Raw genomic sequence first — 12,859 nt, forward strand, 5'->3', positions numbered from 1 at the left:
ATATTCCACATTTTATTTCACGATTTTTTTGAAAATAGCATATCTACAAGCTGACAACGCGTCACATCGCGACGTGTTGTCAGCTTCTAGGCTATATAGGTTTAAAGTGCTCATAATAGTGCCCTAGTGCCTATAGTTGCTTCTTTTGTCCTTGTTTTCTTAGAGCCCGGTTGCTTATTTCTCTCACAACATCTGGCGACACAGTTCAGTGGGTCTTCTCAATGCAACATGGCGGCCCTGGTGGAACATGTTGTTGCTGACGCTGGTGCGTTTCTGAAGAAAGCTCCTCTGCAGGTGAGCTTTTATTCATTCATCTTTTTTTATTTCTCATTCACAAGAAGCATCGTATGAGTCCAAACATTTACATAGATTATGGTTTTGCTACGTGGTCATTACACTGTGTTATTGTTGACTACCAGCATCCAGCTGCAGGGAGGAGGGAGCGCATGTCTGTTGTGCTTTTTCATTTCAATGATCCCAGTTTGATGATGTGCACTAAGGCCACGGTCCACATTTGATACGATTTTTAAGATATATTTTCATTTTATCTTTGGGATCCCAATCTACACAGTAACATTCTCAGTGCTCATTTTAATTCTGAGTGTACAAATGGAACCAAATGGACCACAATGGAGACAAGCCCCTATAGGGCTTTTTGTGTTGTACTGTTATTGAATTATTCATTTTCCACAGAAAATTTGTACTTGGATGTATTCAAATAGTTGGACAAACTGGAATGGTATAAATTAAAGGCACACAATTCAAAGAAAACATAACAAAAAGAAGAAAGGGCTACACATACAGTCAAACATTCATAAAAAATAAAAATAAACTCAACACACATGGGCACATTATCCTTTTATCAATCACTGTAAATCGTACCTCGTACTAATGGCAAACTATTAATAAAGTATTTAATCAATCAATCAAACCAAATGGACCCGGGCCCATTTGGTTCCATTTGTACATTTTGTTAACTAGCAAGCATTTTCTTGGGCCCACCTAGAACCCTCAAGGATCGCTTGGGGTCCCCGGACCCCAGGTTGAGATACTAATCGCTGTGTTTGTTGCAATCGCAGGACATCGGACAGAATATCTACACCCTGAAAGATGTGGTTGATGAGATTCGAGACAAACCCACCAAGAGGAGTCTGGCAGTCCTCCCATACCAGCTTCACCTCAAAGAGCCGCACTCTGAATACATCAGATTTGGTACATGTCATGTGACGTCACATCATCAATTTGACATAATAAGGTCAATGATATTACGCCTTCATCTTTGCAGATTGCTGTCACAGCACTTTATATCTGCCCTCTGTTTTCAGTGACTGAATTCTCCAAGAAGACAGGAGACTATCCCAGTCTCTCACTCACAGATATCAAGGTGTTGGCTCTGACCTACCAACTGGAAAAGGAGCATGTTGGTACAGACCATCTGAAAAAAGAGCCGGATGTCAAGGTAAAATGAGCCAAGTCAACAATGGGTAAAATAGACAGTGGGTAGATGGATAGCAGACTTGGTTATATTGGCCATTTTGCGCCATGTGTATGTGCCTTGCTGTGTACATACTTGCTGTTCTGGAGCTCAGAACTCAGACTCAGCTTGCATGAAGGCACATATATTGCCTGTATTGAGTTTCATATACTTTTATGATGACGCTACTCCTGTTGCTTTCTGTATCCTTTCTCCATATTGCTGTCTGAAACACTTAACTTTATGAAGTTTTATCCCGTCTTTCTTAAATAGGATTTAGTAAGAAACAAATTTATTTTATAAAACCGTTTTATTTTAGGTTCAAGTTCAGAGCACACGGCGACATCCGGAGGCTCCAGTAAATATTGCAGGATTCCACTTCCCCTCCAAGGTAAGTCTTTGCTCAGACTTGGTAATGGTTGCGATGACATTTTTGTTATCTGACTGTTTTAAACCTCTTTTACATTAAAATAACGTAAGAGAAGATGGGCATTCATAGTCATGATCACATTTGTAATTGGGTCGATGGCCCTCTTTAGAAGTCAGAAGATGGGGCATTGAGTGGACGACACAGTTCCACTTCCTCTGAGATTCCAGAGTTTAACAGCTTCCAGTTCTGGAGGAACCCACTGCCATGCATTGATGCTGATCTGTTGGACTTTCTGGTGAGTTAACTACAATGGTAATGGTACATAAACCAAAAAAGCATACAATCCAAGTGTCAAATAATAATAATAATTTTTTTCACTACTACTGAGTCAAATTAAATGGTGTGAATTGTGAGGAGCACTTTAACTGTGAGAATAAACTCATAATTAAGGCCTTTTTTAATTAAGTTGTGGAAATGTTCTTCCTTAGGATATATAGATAAATAGCACTCCTGATGAGAGTAAAAATATGTTTCTGTTGCATAATTTTCTTTTTTTAAAGAGTGTTGGTCTGTGTGTGTTTTTCTTTTGGAGCTAATCTAGCGAACTGCTGGACCGATCAGTGCTAAAGTCCTTGTGTTCTCTGCCAGTGTAACTTGGTACCGGCCTCTCGAGATCCACATGATTTGATTTTAGTATTTTGGGTGAACTGCCCCTTTTTAAGTTGTAATCATGTTGTTTGTTGATTGTTTTTGCCCGTAGAATGTGGAAGGTATTTCTGTATTAGACAACAGTGGAACAGAGACGTTGTCCCCAACAGAAGACATCCACGATGATGAAGTGAGCGAGGAGACGGATGAAGATGATGATGAAGAGGATGACGAAGACGACGATGATGATGGAGGTGGTTGGATCACTCCCAGTAACATCAAGCAAATGAAGATGGAGTCAGGTGTGACAGCTCCAGCTGATGTTAAAGTGGGCTGCCTGACTACTGACTTTGCCATGCAGGTAACGGATGAGTAGTGAAATCCATGTTTCATGAAAATGATTCTGTTCATTTGGGAAAACCATATCACTTGCACAGTGTAACATGAACTTCAGGGTGCCCTGGTGGCTTAACCCATTAAGACCTGGAACTGTGTCATTAGTCATTAGATTTGAGCTAAAAAGCATTATTTTGCACTTTGGGCTATTAAAAAATAGCAGATATACAAGCTCATAGCGCGGCACCGAGTGCCGCGCTATGAGCTTGTAGATCTGCTATTTTTGAAAATGTGTGCAAATCTTTGAATATATATATATTTTTAAAGCGAACATTTTTAACTCAAATCTTTGCTTCTGGGGGTCCCTGGAACAAAATATTTTGATGGGGGTCCGCGGTCAAATACACATCATTTTGGGGGTCCTTGACATGAAAAGGTTTGAGCACCATTGATATAGAAACATATGTTTTTCAGAAAACTGTTGGGATTTAGGAGACATGTAGAATTGGCTTCAGGTCTCAATGGGTTAAGCAGTTAAAGGAACCCTTTTACTTTCACAACTTTTTCTGTCCTCACTAATTCTCACTACGGTATGTTGCCATCTAAATGCTTGAGGCGGGCTGTGGTGGATATGTAAAACAATTCACCTGTTGATGACGTTATCAAACTACTTTCTTTTTTTTTCATTTTAGTTGGCTAATGTTCCAGGAAAAGACGGGATGTAATTTACATTAGCTTGAAATCCCTTAACGATGATGTCATCACCAGGTCTATGATATAAGTGTCGACAACTTAACCACTTGACTTGAACTCTGGCGTCCCTCTTCCGGGGTGTACATTCGGCAGATCTACAACTAAAGTCGAGTCAAATGTATTTATATAGCACATACTTGGGAATACGGGTCATTTATGTGGCTAAGTGTAATGTCCTAGGTTCAAATCGGGACCTGTTATGTGTCAATAGGCTCTGTGCATAACTGTAGTCCCAGTTCTTAGAAGGTGTCATACTGTACTTGAAGTTGTTTCAGTTCCAGTTCATTTCCCCATAGCTTCATTTGATTGGCTCAGCAGCAGATTTAACACATGTGAAAGTGTTGTGTGTGTGTTTCCGGTTCAAACCTGCTGCCGAGCCAATCAAATGAAGCAATGGGAAAAGGAACAGGAACAGGAAACAAGTATGCCACCTTCTGAAAACTGGGACCACAGTTATTCACAGGGTGCATCCACACATGTACGTCAAGTTGTCGCACGGAAGTCAGAAGTCCCATACACTCCCATGTTAAGTTAAAAACCGGAAGTTCCGGTCCGATGCGTGTCTGAAGTGCATATCCGGGTTCCGGTTTTCATTGGAACCGGAACAAGGGCTTGCGACCCTAGCGTCAACTTGACGTACATGTGTGGATGCACCCACAGAGCCGATTACACCCTCTCTACCCTGACATTCCTTTCTCTACTCTTTCCTGTCTCAGTAAAGTACAATGCTTCACAAAGCTCTCTTTATTTATATATAAACTGTGAAATATAATATTACATTGACAGTGTGTCTTCTTTCCAGAACGTTCTCATTCAAATTGGACTGCATGTCCTTTCTGTCAACGGAATGCTCATAAAGCAAGCAAGAAACCACATCCTACGATGCCACGCTTGTTTTAAGTGAGAACATTTAATCCAGTATCTGTATTATAAGTGTGATTTTAACTGATATCTATTGTTATTTCAAGAAAAGGTTTTGCCTTTCTATTAATATTGCACTGTTTTGTTTTATTCCATTACTTGCCATTTCCATCATTATTCAGTGACTATCATTGCTTATTTGTGCAAGCTGTATACTGTCATACATTATCTAGTAGTCTATATACTAAGTCTGATCCATTTTACTGCACTATTACTTATTGTGAATAATACCTATACTCGGTAGTATGCATACATCCAATAATTGACATTTCTTAAACTAGTTTTTAATTTTGTACATACCTTTTACGTAAGCCTAATGGCCTGCGTTGTTGAGAACCCCCTATGTAAATATTTGTTTGCTCTGTTTAACTATTATGACAAATTAACTGAAAAACATTTTAATTTCAGGACTACAACAAAAATGGAAAAGGTATTCTGCCCTCACTGTGGCCACAAGACATTAAAGAAGATTGCAATGACCATCAATGAGGACGGTAGCATAAACATGCATTTCTCCAAAAACCCCAAAGTGATGAACCGAAAGGGATTGAGGGTAAGATAGAAAATAACACATTCAAGAGTTGCAACTTGCGAGCTCTCCTTTTTGAACAATAAAATGGACAGCATATCTCTGAAATGTGTGGTTCAACATGCAATCTCCTTTTTATACACACCAAATTTAGTTCAGTACACAATATATTGCCAGTTTACAAACAAGTTCAGACCAATAAAATAAAGATTTATTTTGTATCACTCAGTTAAAATCTCATGAACTGAGACAACTTTCATCTCTCTTGTAGCACTCTCTGCCCATGCCTAAAGGTGGGAAACACACCAACAACCCCCATCTGGTGGAGGACCAGCGCTTCCCCCAGCAGAGGCCAGCTCGTAAGGCCCAAAAGAAGACGGATGTTTTAGACCAGGACTACATGGCTAGTGGCTCGCCGTTCTGCGAGAACGATATCTACAGCCGCGCCGGCAACCTGAACATACGGGACAGCCAAGGCGGAGGTGGCCGACGAAGGGTGAACCCCAATGCCGCCCCCAAGAAGTTTGTCAAGAAGAGGTGAAGACGTGTTACAGCAAACGTTATGCGGCCACAATAAGGGACAGAGATGGGCAAAAGGAACGCCAGCTAAAGCAAGATGAAGGCTGTATCCCATTCGGCAAAAAAAGTCATACTAAATCCACTAAAGGCCAAATATATTTTGTGTACTTCTGTATGGAAGAAAATCTATTTTCAGTGACCAAATTGTCATATTTGAAAAAGGTCCCAAATACATAAATACATATTTTGGCCTCTTTTTAGTATTTTGATTTATTTATTTTTTGCGGTATGAATTAGCTTGCCTCTCAAGGACAACTTGCATTACCCATGTTATAGGAGATTGAATACAAACCCAGTATTTTGTTAACTGACTCTGGAAGTTTTCAAAAGGTGAACTAATGTTAAATTAAACCTATTGTTAAACCCTGTGCAAATGTGTTGTGAATTGGCTTGTCCATGTAACATGCTCTATATTACTGATATTAAAAAATCACTGACAGGATCTGCGGTTCTCCACCCATTTTACTGTATCAAACAAGTCCTACAATAATGACATGAGACTGATGTTACCTAGAGTTGATTTCAGAACTTAATAAAACCCATTTACATGTGTATATATGACAAATTCCTTAAAGCTACAATCCATTTGTGTGCGAAAACATTTCACATGTAATTTTAACCTGTTATTTTTATGGTGTAGTACTATAGCATAGTACACAATATATAACTAGCATGTCATCACATCTGCAGTGGTTGGAGGTAGTCTCCCTGCTATTCCATTGAAACTTAGATCATGAAGTTGGGTAGGACCACTACTGGTTGACGAGGTATTGCATGAAGCTCAAAGCTTAATATTTCCTCTGCTCAGTCTTTCCGTCTAAGTTTTAGGGCCTGCTTCAGCTTCAGTTTGAATCCAGAGTATAGAACATAAATCTTATGGATTGCAGCCTTATGAAGTGACAGTGATTTATGAAGAATATTGCTATCTTTATTTTTGTTTTGTAAAGCACTTTATAAATCTGTTAATAAAAGTGCTACACAACTAAAGTTAATTATTTATTAGACCCAAGAGTACCACATACCACATTAAACCTTAAGAAAACAGTCAACTGGGCAAACTGATCTTATATAAAAAGATGTGTGACCATTACTCCAATGTAAACTCGTCTTGTGTGGCCTCCATCTCTAGTACATCAGGACTCCGGTCATTTAGTATAGCGTCCAACTCGGGGTCGGAGAAGCTCTGAGCTGATTCAGCAGGCAATGGGTCTGCGGGTTTGGACTCGTTAGACAAAGAAGAATCCATTAAAGGTTCAGTGGGTTGAGGTTCTTCTGTAGTGTTGAGTATGTCACTTATGACAGGGTCAGGGATGCTCAGGCTACTGAGCTCGGTGCTGATGTCCACCTCTGGTGCCACCACCTCACGCTTTGGCAACACAAACTCCAAAGGCTCCAGAACTGCGTTCACGTCAACACGACCCAGGTTGCCGTACTTGTGGAGTTGTGTTGGAGGAACGCCTATAGGAAAGAGAGGAATAGAACAAAGTTAAATTCAAACATACCACAATCGGAGTCCATTTACAAAGTATTTGCAAAAACAAGGAATATAATGTATTTGCTCTCTACACACAAGAAAATATATATTAAGTTGTACAAAACAAGTTGTTTGAACAGGTACTCATTTAAGTCTTAAGCACATGTACTTATAACTAAGAATAATACACAAGGGTAATTTAGCATTTAAATTATTAATGCACTATGTGCAAATTGTACTGCATTCGCATAATTCATTAAACATTGCACTTTGTACTGTAAATCAGATCATGGAAATAAATGCAGTTACAGTAGAGCTAGTCACTAGCCAGTATGGTTGAAGTGGGCAATTCAGTTGTCTGAGGATAACTGCACAGAAGAAGCAGCATTCCAAAACCAAAACAAGGTACAGCAGACTGCATTGTGGAGCTCAGTTTTTACCAGAAGGCTCAACTGTACAGGCAGATAAAATACTTACCCAGAATGAGAGCTAACTGGGCTGGAGGGAACAAGACTTGCAAAGAGCGGTTAAGGAATGGAACCAGGTCCTCTGCAAAACCACAGCAGAACTGGACAAACAGCTCTTTCTCCCTGCTGCTGAAGGCAGACTCTTCTGCTCGGTGGAAAACCAGGATCAGCTTGGTCACCTGGAACAAACATAAAGTACAAGTACATACATTATACAGCAGGGGTCTTCAACCTTTACAGGCCAAGGACCCCCTAGCTAGCTGAAAGAGAGATGAAGCAGGGACCCCCACTACATATTGTATGAAATTGTGTTGCAGATGAAACCTTTTCATAGATTTCATCAGTGTTGTGTGAACTCATGTTTTATGTTTATTTCACTTAAACCCTCAATACTTGGTAATCTTGATCGTTTGCACTGTACTTGATCTGATCTTTTTTCCCCTCTACACCAAATCTCTTTGCCGAAAATAGCCGATCTACAAGCTTGTAGATCTGCTATTTTCGGCTAATGTTCCCCTCAGAATAGGGATTCTAGGGTTAATAAGTGGTTAATGTAAAAAAAAAAAAAGGTTCCCATCACACAAAGATTTGGTGGCCCCCCTGCAGTAACTCTGAGGACCCCCTAGGGGTCCCGGACCCCCTGTTGAAGACCCCTGTTATACAGCATATTGTAAATGTATGTTTCAAAATATAAACAAAATGCAGTTTGGCCATTTTGGTTTAGTTACACAAATGTAGCATCACATGCCCATATGATCTCTGTGGACGGTGGGTACATCACAAACGTAACATACTCATAGAGACCACTTTAAACTCGATTTTCAGGCCGCGACACATTACCTTCATAAGTGCATCCTCAAGGTATTTGGTGACCTCCTGGGCCAGCCCAATGGGGCAGCACAGCCGCAGGTCGTTGAAGGCAGTCAGGATGTTGTTGAGGAAGCAGGCCAGGGGCTGGAAGTCCAGAAGAGCCATTGGGGGTTGCAGGGTGCCGGGCTGTGTGCTGGGCACTGCCACCGGGATGGTACCACCCAGCATCGAAGGCAGGGAAATCAGCGTGTACATGTTCATGTCCTCCTGGAACTTGTCGACTGCCTCCAGTACCGCTTTGTGGAAGGTGTCCCCTGCCACCCTCTGGAACATGGGTGGCAGCTGGCCCCGGAAGTCCGCCCCCACCCTACTGAAAGACAGGCCAAAATACATGCACTGACCCAGCAGAGAATCAAGTCGTCCACCCACCCCACGCTGGAGGTCCCTCTCCAGGGTCTGTAGGAACTCGGACACTTTCTGCACCACCCAGCCATAGAAAATGGCACTCTCGTTGATCGTCTGTCCTGAAGGAGGCATTAACGGGTCCTCGTCGGAGAAGATGGCACGGTACTGGGTGATGATGTCAAACAGGTGGACTCTGCACGCCTCTATAGTCTTGGTAATGTGGAAGTACGGGTCGTCGCTGGGGATAGCGGCGAGGATGGAGTTCAGCCAGCTGCCACGTGCCTGCAGGAACTTCACTCTCAGCTCCGCTTCCGTGAATACGTCCATCCTGCGGAGGTAGCCAATCACACGGAGGCAGACGGGAAGCTGGGAGTTGCTGCGGAGCTGCTGCAACAGCTGGTTCAGCATGAGCTGAGCGGACTGCCGCACTTCCTGGACAATTCCCTGATGAATGAAAAAGTTATTATATACATTTATTGCTTTGTTTAGACTGGACAGTGAAGACCGACAGGAAAGTCAAGTTAACCAGTGCTAACTCACTTCTCTTTCACTAGCACTTTCAATCAAGTGTTAAAGAGGACAAGGCTGTAACGTTACCTGGATGACTGGCAGTGATGAATGCTTCTTCTCCAGCCTCTTGACATAAGCTGCCAGCTCCAGGGCTTCCTCGTAGTAGCCGTTGCGGACGCAGGTGTCCATGAGCTGAGGGATCTCCAAAATCTCCAGGATTTCAGTGTGGCGATTCAACGTGAGGCTGTTCATGCGACGACTGGCCCCTATCTCCTCTGCCTCCGTCATGAACCCCCTGGATGATGACAGACACACCACATGACAACATTAAGTTGTCCCTATTCATACACACTAGAATCCTCATCATTTATCAATTTCTTGAGTGAGTATACAAATCATTTTACACCCGGAGTAGGGTTTTGGTTTTTACTGTGCACTTTAGTTTATAATTATCATTATTATTATGTAATACTATTTTATTCATGTTTTATATTATTTTGTATTATTTCTTATTTGATTGTTTTTATTCAGCGAAGACCATTGAAGAGCAAGCTCTTTTTCAAGGACGCCCTGAGTACAACATGATCACGACATATACAAAAAACTTTAAATAAAGTGCAATATAATGAACAACAATACTTTTGTACTTTTAATCAAGTAACATTTTGAACACAGGCCTTTTACTTACAACAGAGTATTTCTACATTGCAGTATTGCTACTTTTACTTAAGTAAAATATCTGAGTACTTCTTCCACCACTCCACTCGCTGACCTGCATTTTTCACCGAAGCCGGGCAGCTTGTCCAGCAGCGTGGAGACGCTGCTCTCCACACGGCCAAAGTCCCTGTAGATCTCCTGGGTGCAGTCCGCCGTGCGGATGAACGTCTTGTAGTTGGAGAAGGCCAGCTCCCGGGTCTGCAGCAGGATCTGAGCCCGTTCCTTTTTGATTGATTGATTGAATACTTCATTAACGGTTCGCAAAATCCCCACAGAAAGTACAGTTCTATACACGAATCCACAGAGCGCTTCCCTGTAGGTATGGCTCCGCCCCCTTTAGGTAGCGCCGCCATTACTGCGGTGTCAATATCAGTCAGCTGCTACTACGCTGAGTGCGGTGATATTGACACCGCAGTAATGGCGGCACTACCTAAAGGGGGCGGAGCCATACCTACAGGGAAGCGCTCTGTGGATTCGTGTATACAAGGTCTGCTAAAAGGATTAAACCGAAGAAAGCACTATGGCTTGTTTCCATTGAAACATTTAGTGACAGACAAATATACAATACTATGCAAAAACATCAAATAAATGAGAAGTAATAAAAAAAGAAAAATATGTACAGTAAACAGTTCGGGGGGGGGGGGGGGGGGGCGGGGGGCTTTAACTTTTTTACAGGGGCCAGTTACAAATTGCAGCCACCTGTAAGGGCTCTTTTAGAGTGGTTTTGAAGGAGAGTAAGGATTCACATTTTTTAATGACTGTTGGTAAGGCATTCCATCCACATTTTGGTGGCATAGCAATAGAATGAATGGGTTGAACGTGATTAGTGGAGCTCCCTCTGGTGTTGTGTTTGTGGACGTCTTTAACGTTTTTGAAGTAGTTTGACAGGTACATGGGTGTCTTTGTGGTGTAGTGTAACTTGTAGACCAGGCCCATTGCAAGTTGCTGTCCTCTGTCCTCTACCCCAATGGTTCTCAAAGTGGGGTCCGGGGACCCCCAGGGATCCTTGGAGGGGTTCCAGGGAGTCCCCAGCAAAAGTGGTTACCATGGCTATTTAAAAATAGCAGATCTACAAGCTCACAGCCCGTAACTTCATGTTCCGCGCTTGTACATCTGCTATTTTTGAAAAATCTTGAAAGTGCTTTAACATCTTTTGAATCATTTTTTTTTCAACACAAATCTTCTCCTCTGGGGGTCTCTGGCACAAAACATTTTCAGATGGGGGTCTGCGGCCAAATACATATCAATTTGGGGGTCCTTGGCACGAACATTTTTAAAAAGTGAGAACCACTGCTCTACCCTGAGCCATCCCACCCACAGAGAGCAGGGGTTAAAACTAGCCTGTCATACCATGACAGTCCCACTTGTTCCTGGTTTTCGATTTTTTTTTTACATTTACAACTCTCACGTTTGATTGATTGATTGATGTACTTTATTTAGTAAGACATGAGAACATCAGTACATGGAAGTACAAATTCACAATACAAGGTCTACTAAACTGGGAGACTCATTAAGCACTAAGCTTGTTTAAGATGAGATCCCCAAAAGGTGTGAGGTCCCACCGAGATTTGAACTCGGATCTCTGGATTCAAAGTCCAATGTGCTAACCATTGCACCATGGGACCTGACAACGTGAACACAAACGTTCAGATTTGAAATATAAAGTGCTTACCCCCGAGCCACGGATGTAACAAGTTGAGCCGGACCACGAGAAGTACCCGTATCGCCCGTATCGTTCAATAAAAAGCATTTTAATCCGATCGGCATACATTTTTTTGGAAATGTATCAGAGTGCAATACACCTCCCAACCGGTAGTGTCGCGTAGTTGAAAGCATCGGAGAAAATTCGGAGAAAATTCGGAGAAAATGGCCGGCGATCGGATTAAAAAGCTTTTTATTGAACAATACGGATAATACAGGTACTTAGACTTTTTGCGGCTCAACTTGTTACATCCATGGCATGGGGGTCAGCACTTTATATTTGAAATCTGAACGTTTATGTAGATGTAGCAGTTGTGAATGTAAAAAAAAATCGAAAACCAGGAACAAGTGGTTCCATGACGCTTGAAGTTGTGACAGACGAGCGTCATGTGAACCATGGCTAAGGGTTAATACCTCGGCCAGCCTCTCCGGCTCTCGGTTCAGCTTCTCCACGCCGTAGGAGCTCAGCTCGGACAGATAGGCCGCGAAGTCCGGGTTGTTCCTCCAGTTCTCCGGGAAGCTGTCTCTGAAGATCGAAGCCAGGATGCTCTCGTCTTCCACGTCCACAGCTGCCATGTTTACTTTGGACACTTTGCAGTGATCCCGACACAGAAACCAGAACTAATATCTCAGGTCCACGGGGGGGACTTTTCTCTACATCGGCGATGCACGTGAAAGCACGTCACTAAATACTACTGATGAGAAGTTAAACATATTTAATATTGTCAATGACAACAACACAAATATGAAACATATTAATATGAGATAACCTGCTTCTCTTTCCGGGGTCTGGTCTTCTTCTTCGTTTTGTTTTTACGGCGGTTGGGTTGGCATCTAGCTTTTTGGTGCATTACCGCCACCTTCTGATCAGGAGTGTGGATCAAACAAAAAACTATTTTTAAAATTCCCTCTCCCAACCACACATACAACCTTAACTAAACTACTCCTATCAAACACTCCTGTATCCCTTAAAAACTCTAACGATACTCTAACATGTGTTCTTTCAATCATGCTCAATAGACCCTTTAGGTTTAGGGTAAATTCCTGCCCTCAGCTGATTCCTCATGGACTCCCTCTGTCCCATTCCTTCTACAATTCATAAGTGCTGTACATGCTCCAATGACTCCTCTTCCTGACATGATCCATCCCTCACATAACCAGTATT

General features: G+C 42.1%; 2 protein-coding genes across 2 annotated transcripts; one reads left to right on the forward strand and one right to left on the reverse strand.

Moving 5' to 3' along the window:
- The first annotated feature begins 218 nt into the window (after positions 1-218).
- Positions 219-5,978, forward strand: nob1 (NIN1 (RPN12) binding protein 1 homolog). Its single transcript, XM_080437588.1, has 9 exons — positions 219-294; positions 1,080-1,212; positions 1,326-1,459; positions 1,794-1,865; positions 2,014-2,139; positions 2,605-2,853; positions 4,384-4,481; positions 4,911-5,055; positions 5,303-5,978. The coding sequence occupies exons 1-9, from the start codon at positions 229-231 to the stop codon at positions 5,570-5,572; spliced, it is 1,293 nt and encodes a 430-aa protein (XP_080293714.1). The 5' UTR covers positions 219-228; the 3' UTR covers positions 5,573-5,978.
- A 448-nt stretch (positions 5,979-6,426) lies between these two features.
- Positions 6,427-12,489, reverse strand: cog8 (component of oligomeric golgi complex 8). The gene is made up of 6 exons (XM_080437546.1): positions 12,109-12,489; positions 10,049-10,215; positions 9,364-9,571; positions 8,392-9,210; positions 7,562-7,730; positions 6,427-7,068 (listed from the first exon to the last, which is right to left on the reverse strand). The coding sequence occupies exons 1-6, from the start codon at positions 12,268-12,270 to the stop codon at positions 6,698-6,700; spliced, it is 1,896 nt and encodes a 631-aa protein (XP_080293672.1). The 5' UTR covers positions 12,271-12,489; the 3' UTR covers positions 6,427-6,697.
- Positions 12,490-12,859: the final 370 nt, after the last annotated feature.

This window comes from Gymnoscopelus braueri (genome assembly GCF_963280865.1).
Source record: "Gymnoscopelus braueri genome assembly, chromosome: 1".
Lineage (NCBI taxonomy): Eukaryota > Metazoa > Chordata > Actinopteri > Myctophiformes > Myctophidae > Gymnoscopelus > Gymnoscopelus braueri.

Bases quoted from the DNA above. Each gene is read 5' to 3' on its own strand.
- nob1 (XM_080437588.1), top strand. From the start codon at position 229: ATGGCGGCCCTGGTGGAACATGTTGTTGCTGACGCTGGTGCGTTTCTG. The intron at 1,866-2,013 runs GTAAGTCTTTGC...GGCCCTCTTTAG, and splicing joins GATTCCACTTCCCCTCCAAG to AAGTCAGAAGATGGGGCATT. The intron at 4,482-4,910 runs GTGAGAACATTT...TTTTAATTTCAG, and splicing joins CGATGCCACGCTTGTTTTAA to GACTACAACAAAAATGGAAA.
- cog8 (XM_080437546.1), bottom strand. From the start codon at position 12,270: ATGGCAGCTGTGGACGTGGAAGACGAGAGCATCCTGGCTTCGATCTTC. The intron at 9,211-9,363 runs GTAACGTTACAG...TTCATTCATCAG, and splicing joins CATCACTGCCAGTCATCCAG to GGAATTGTCCAGGAAGTGCG. The intron at 7,731-8,391 runs GTAATGTGTCGC...TGTTTGTTCCAG, and splicing joins TTGAGGATGCACTTATGAAG to GTGACCAAGCTGATCCTGGT.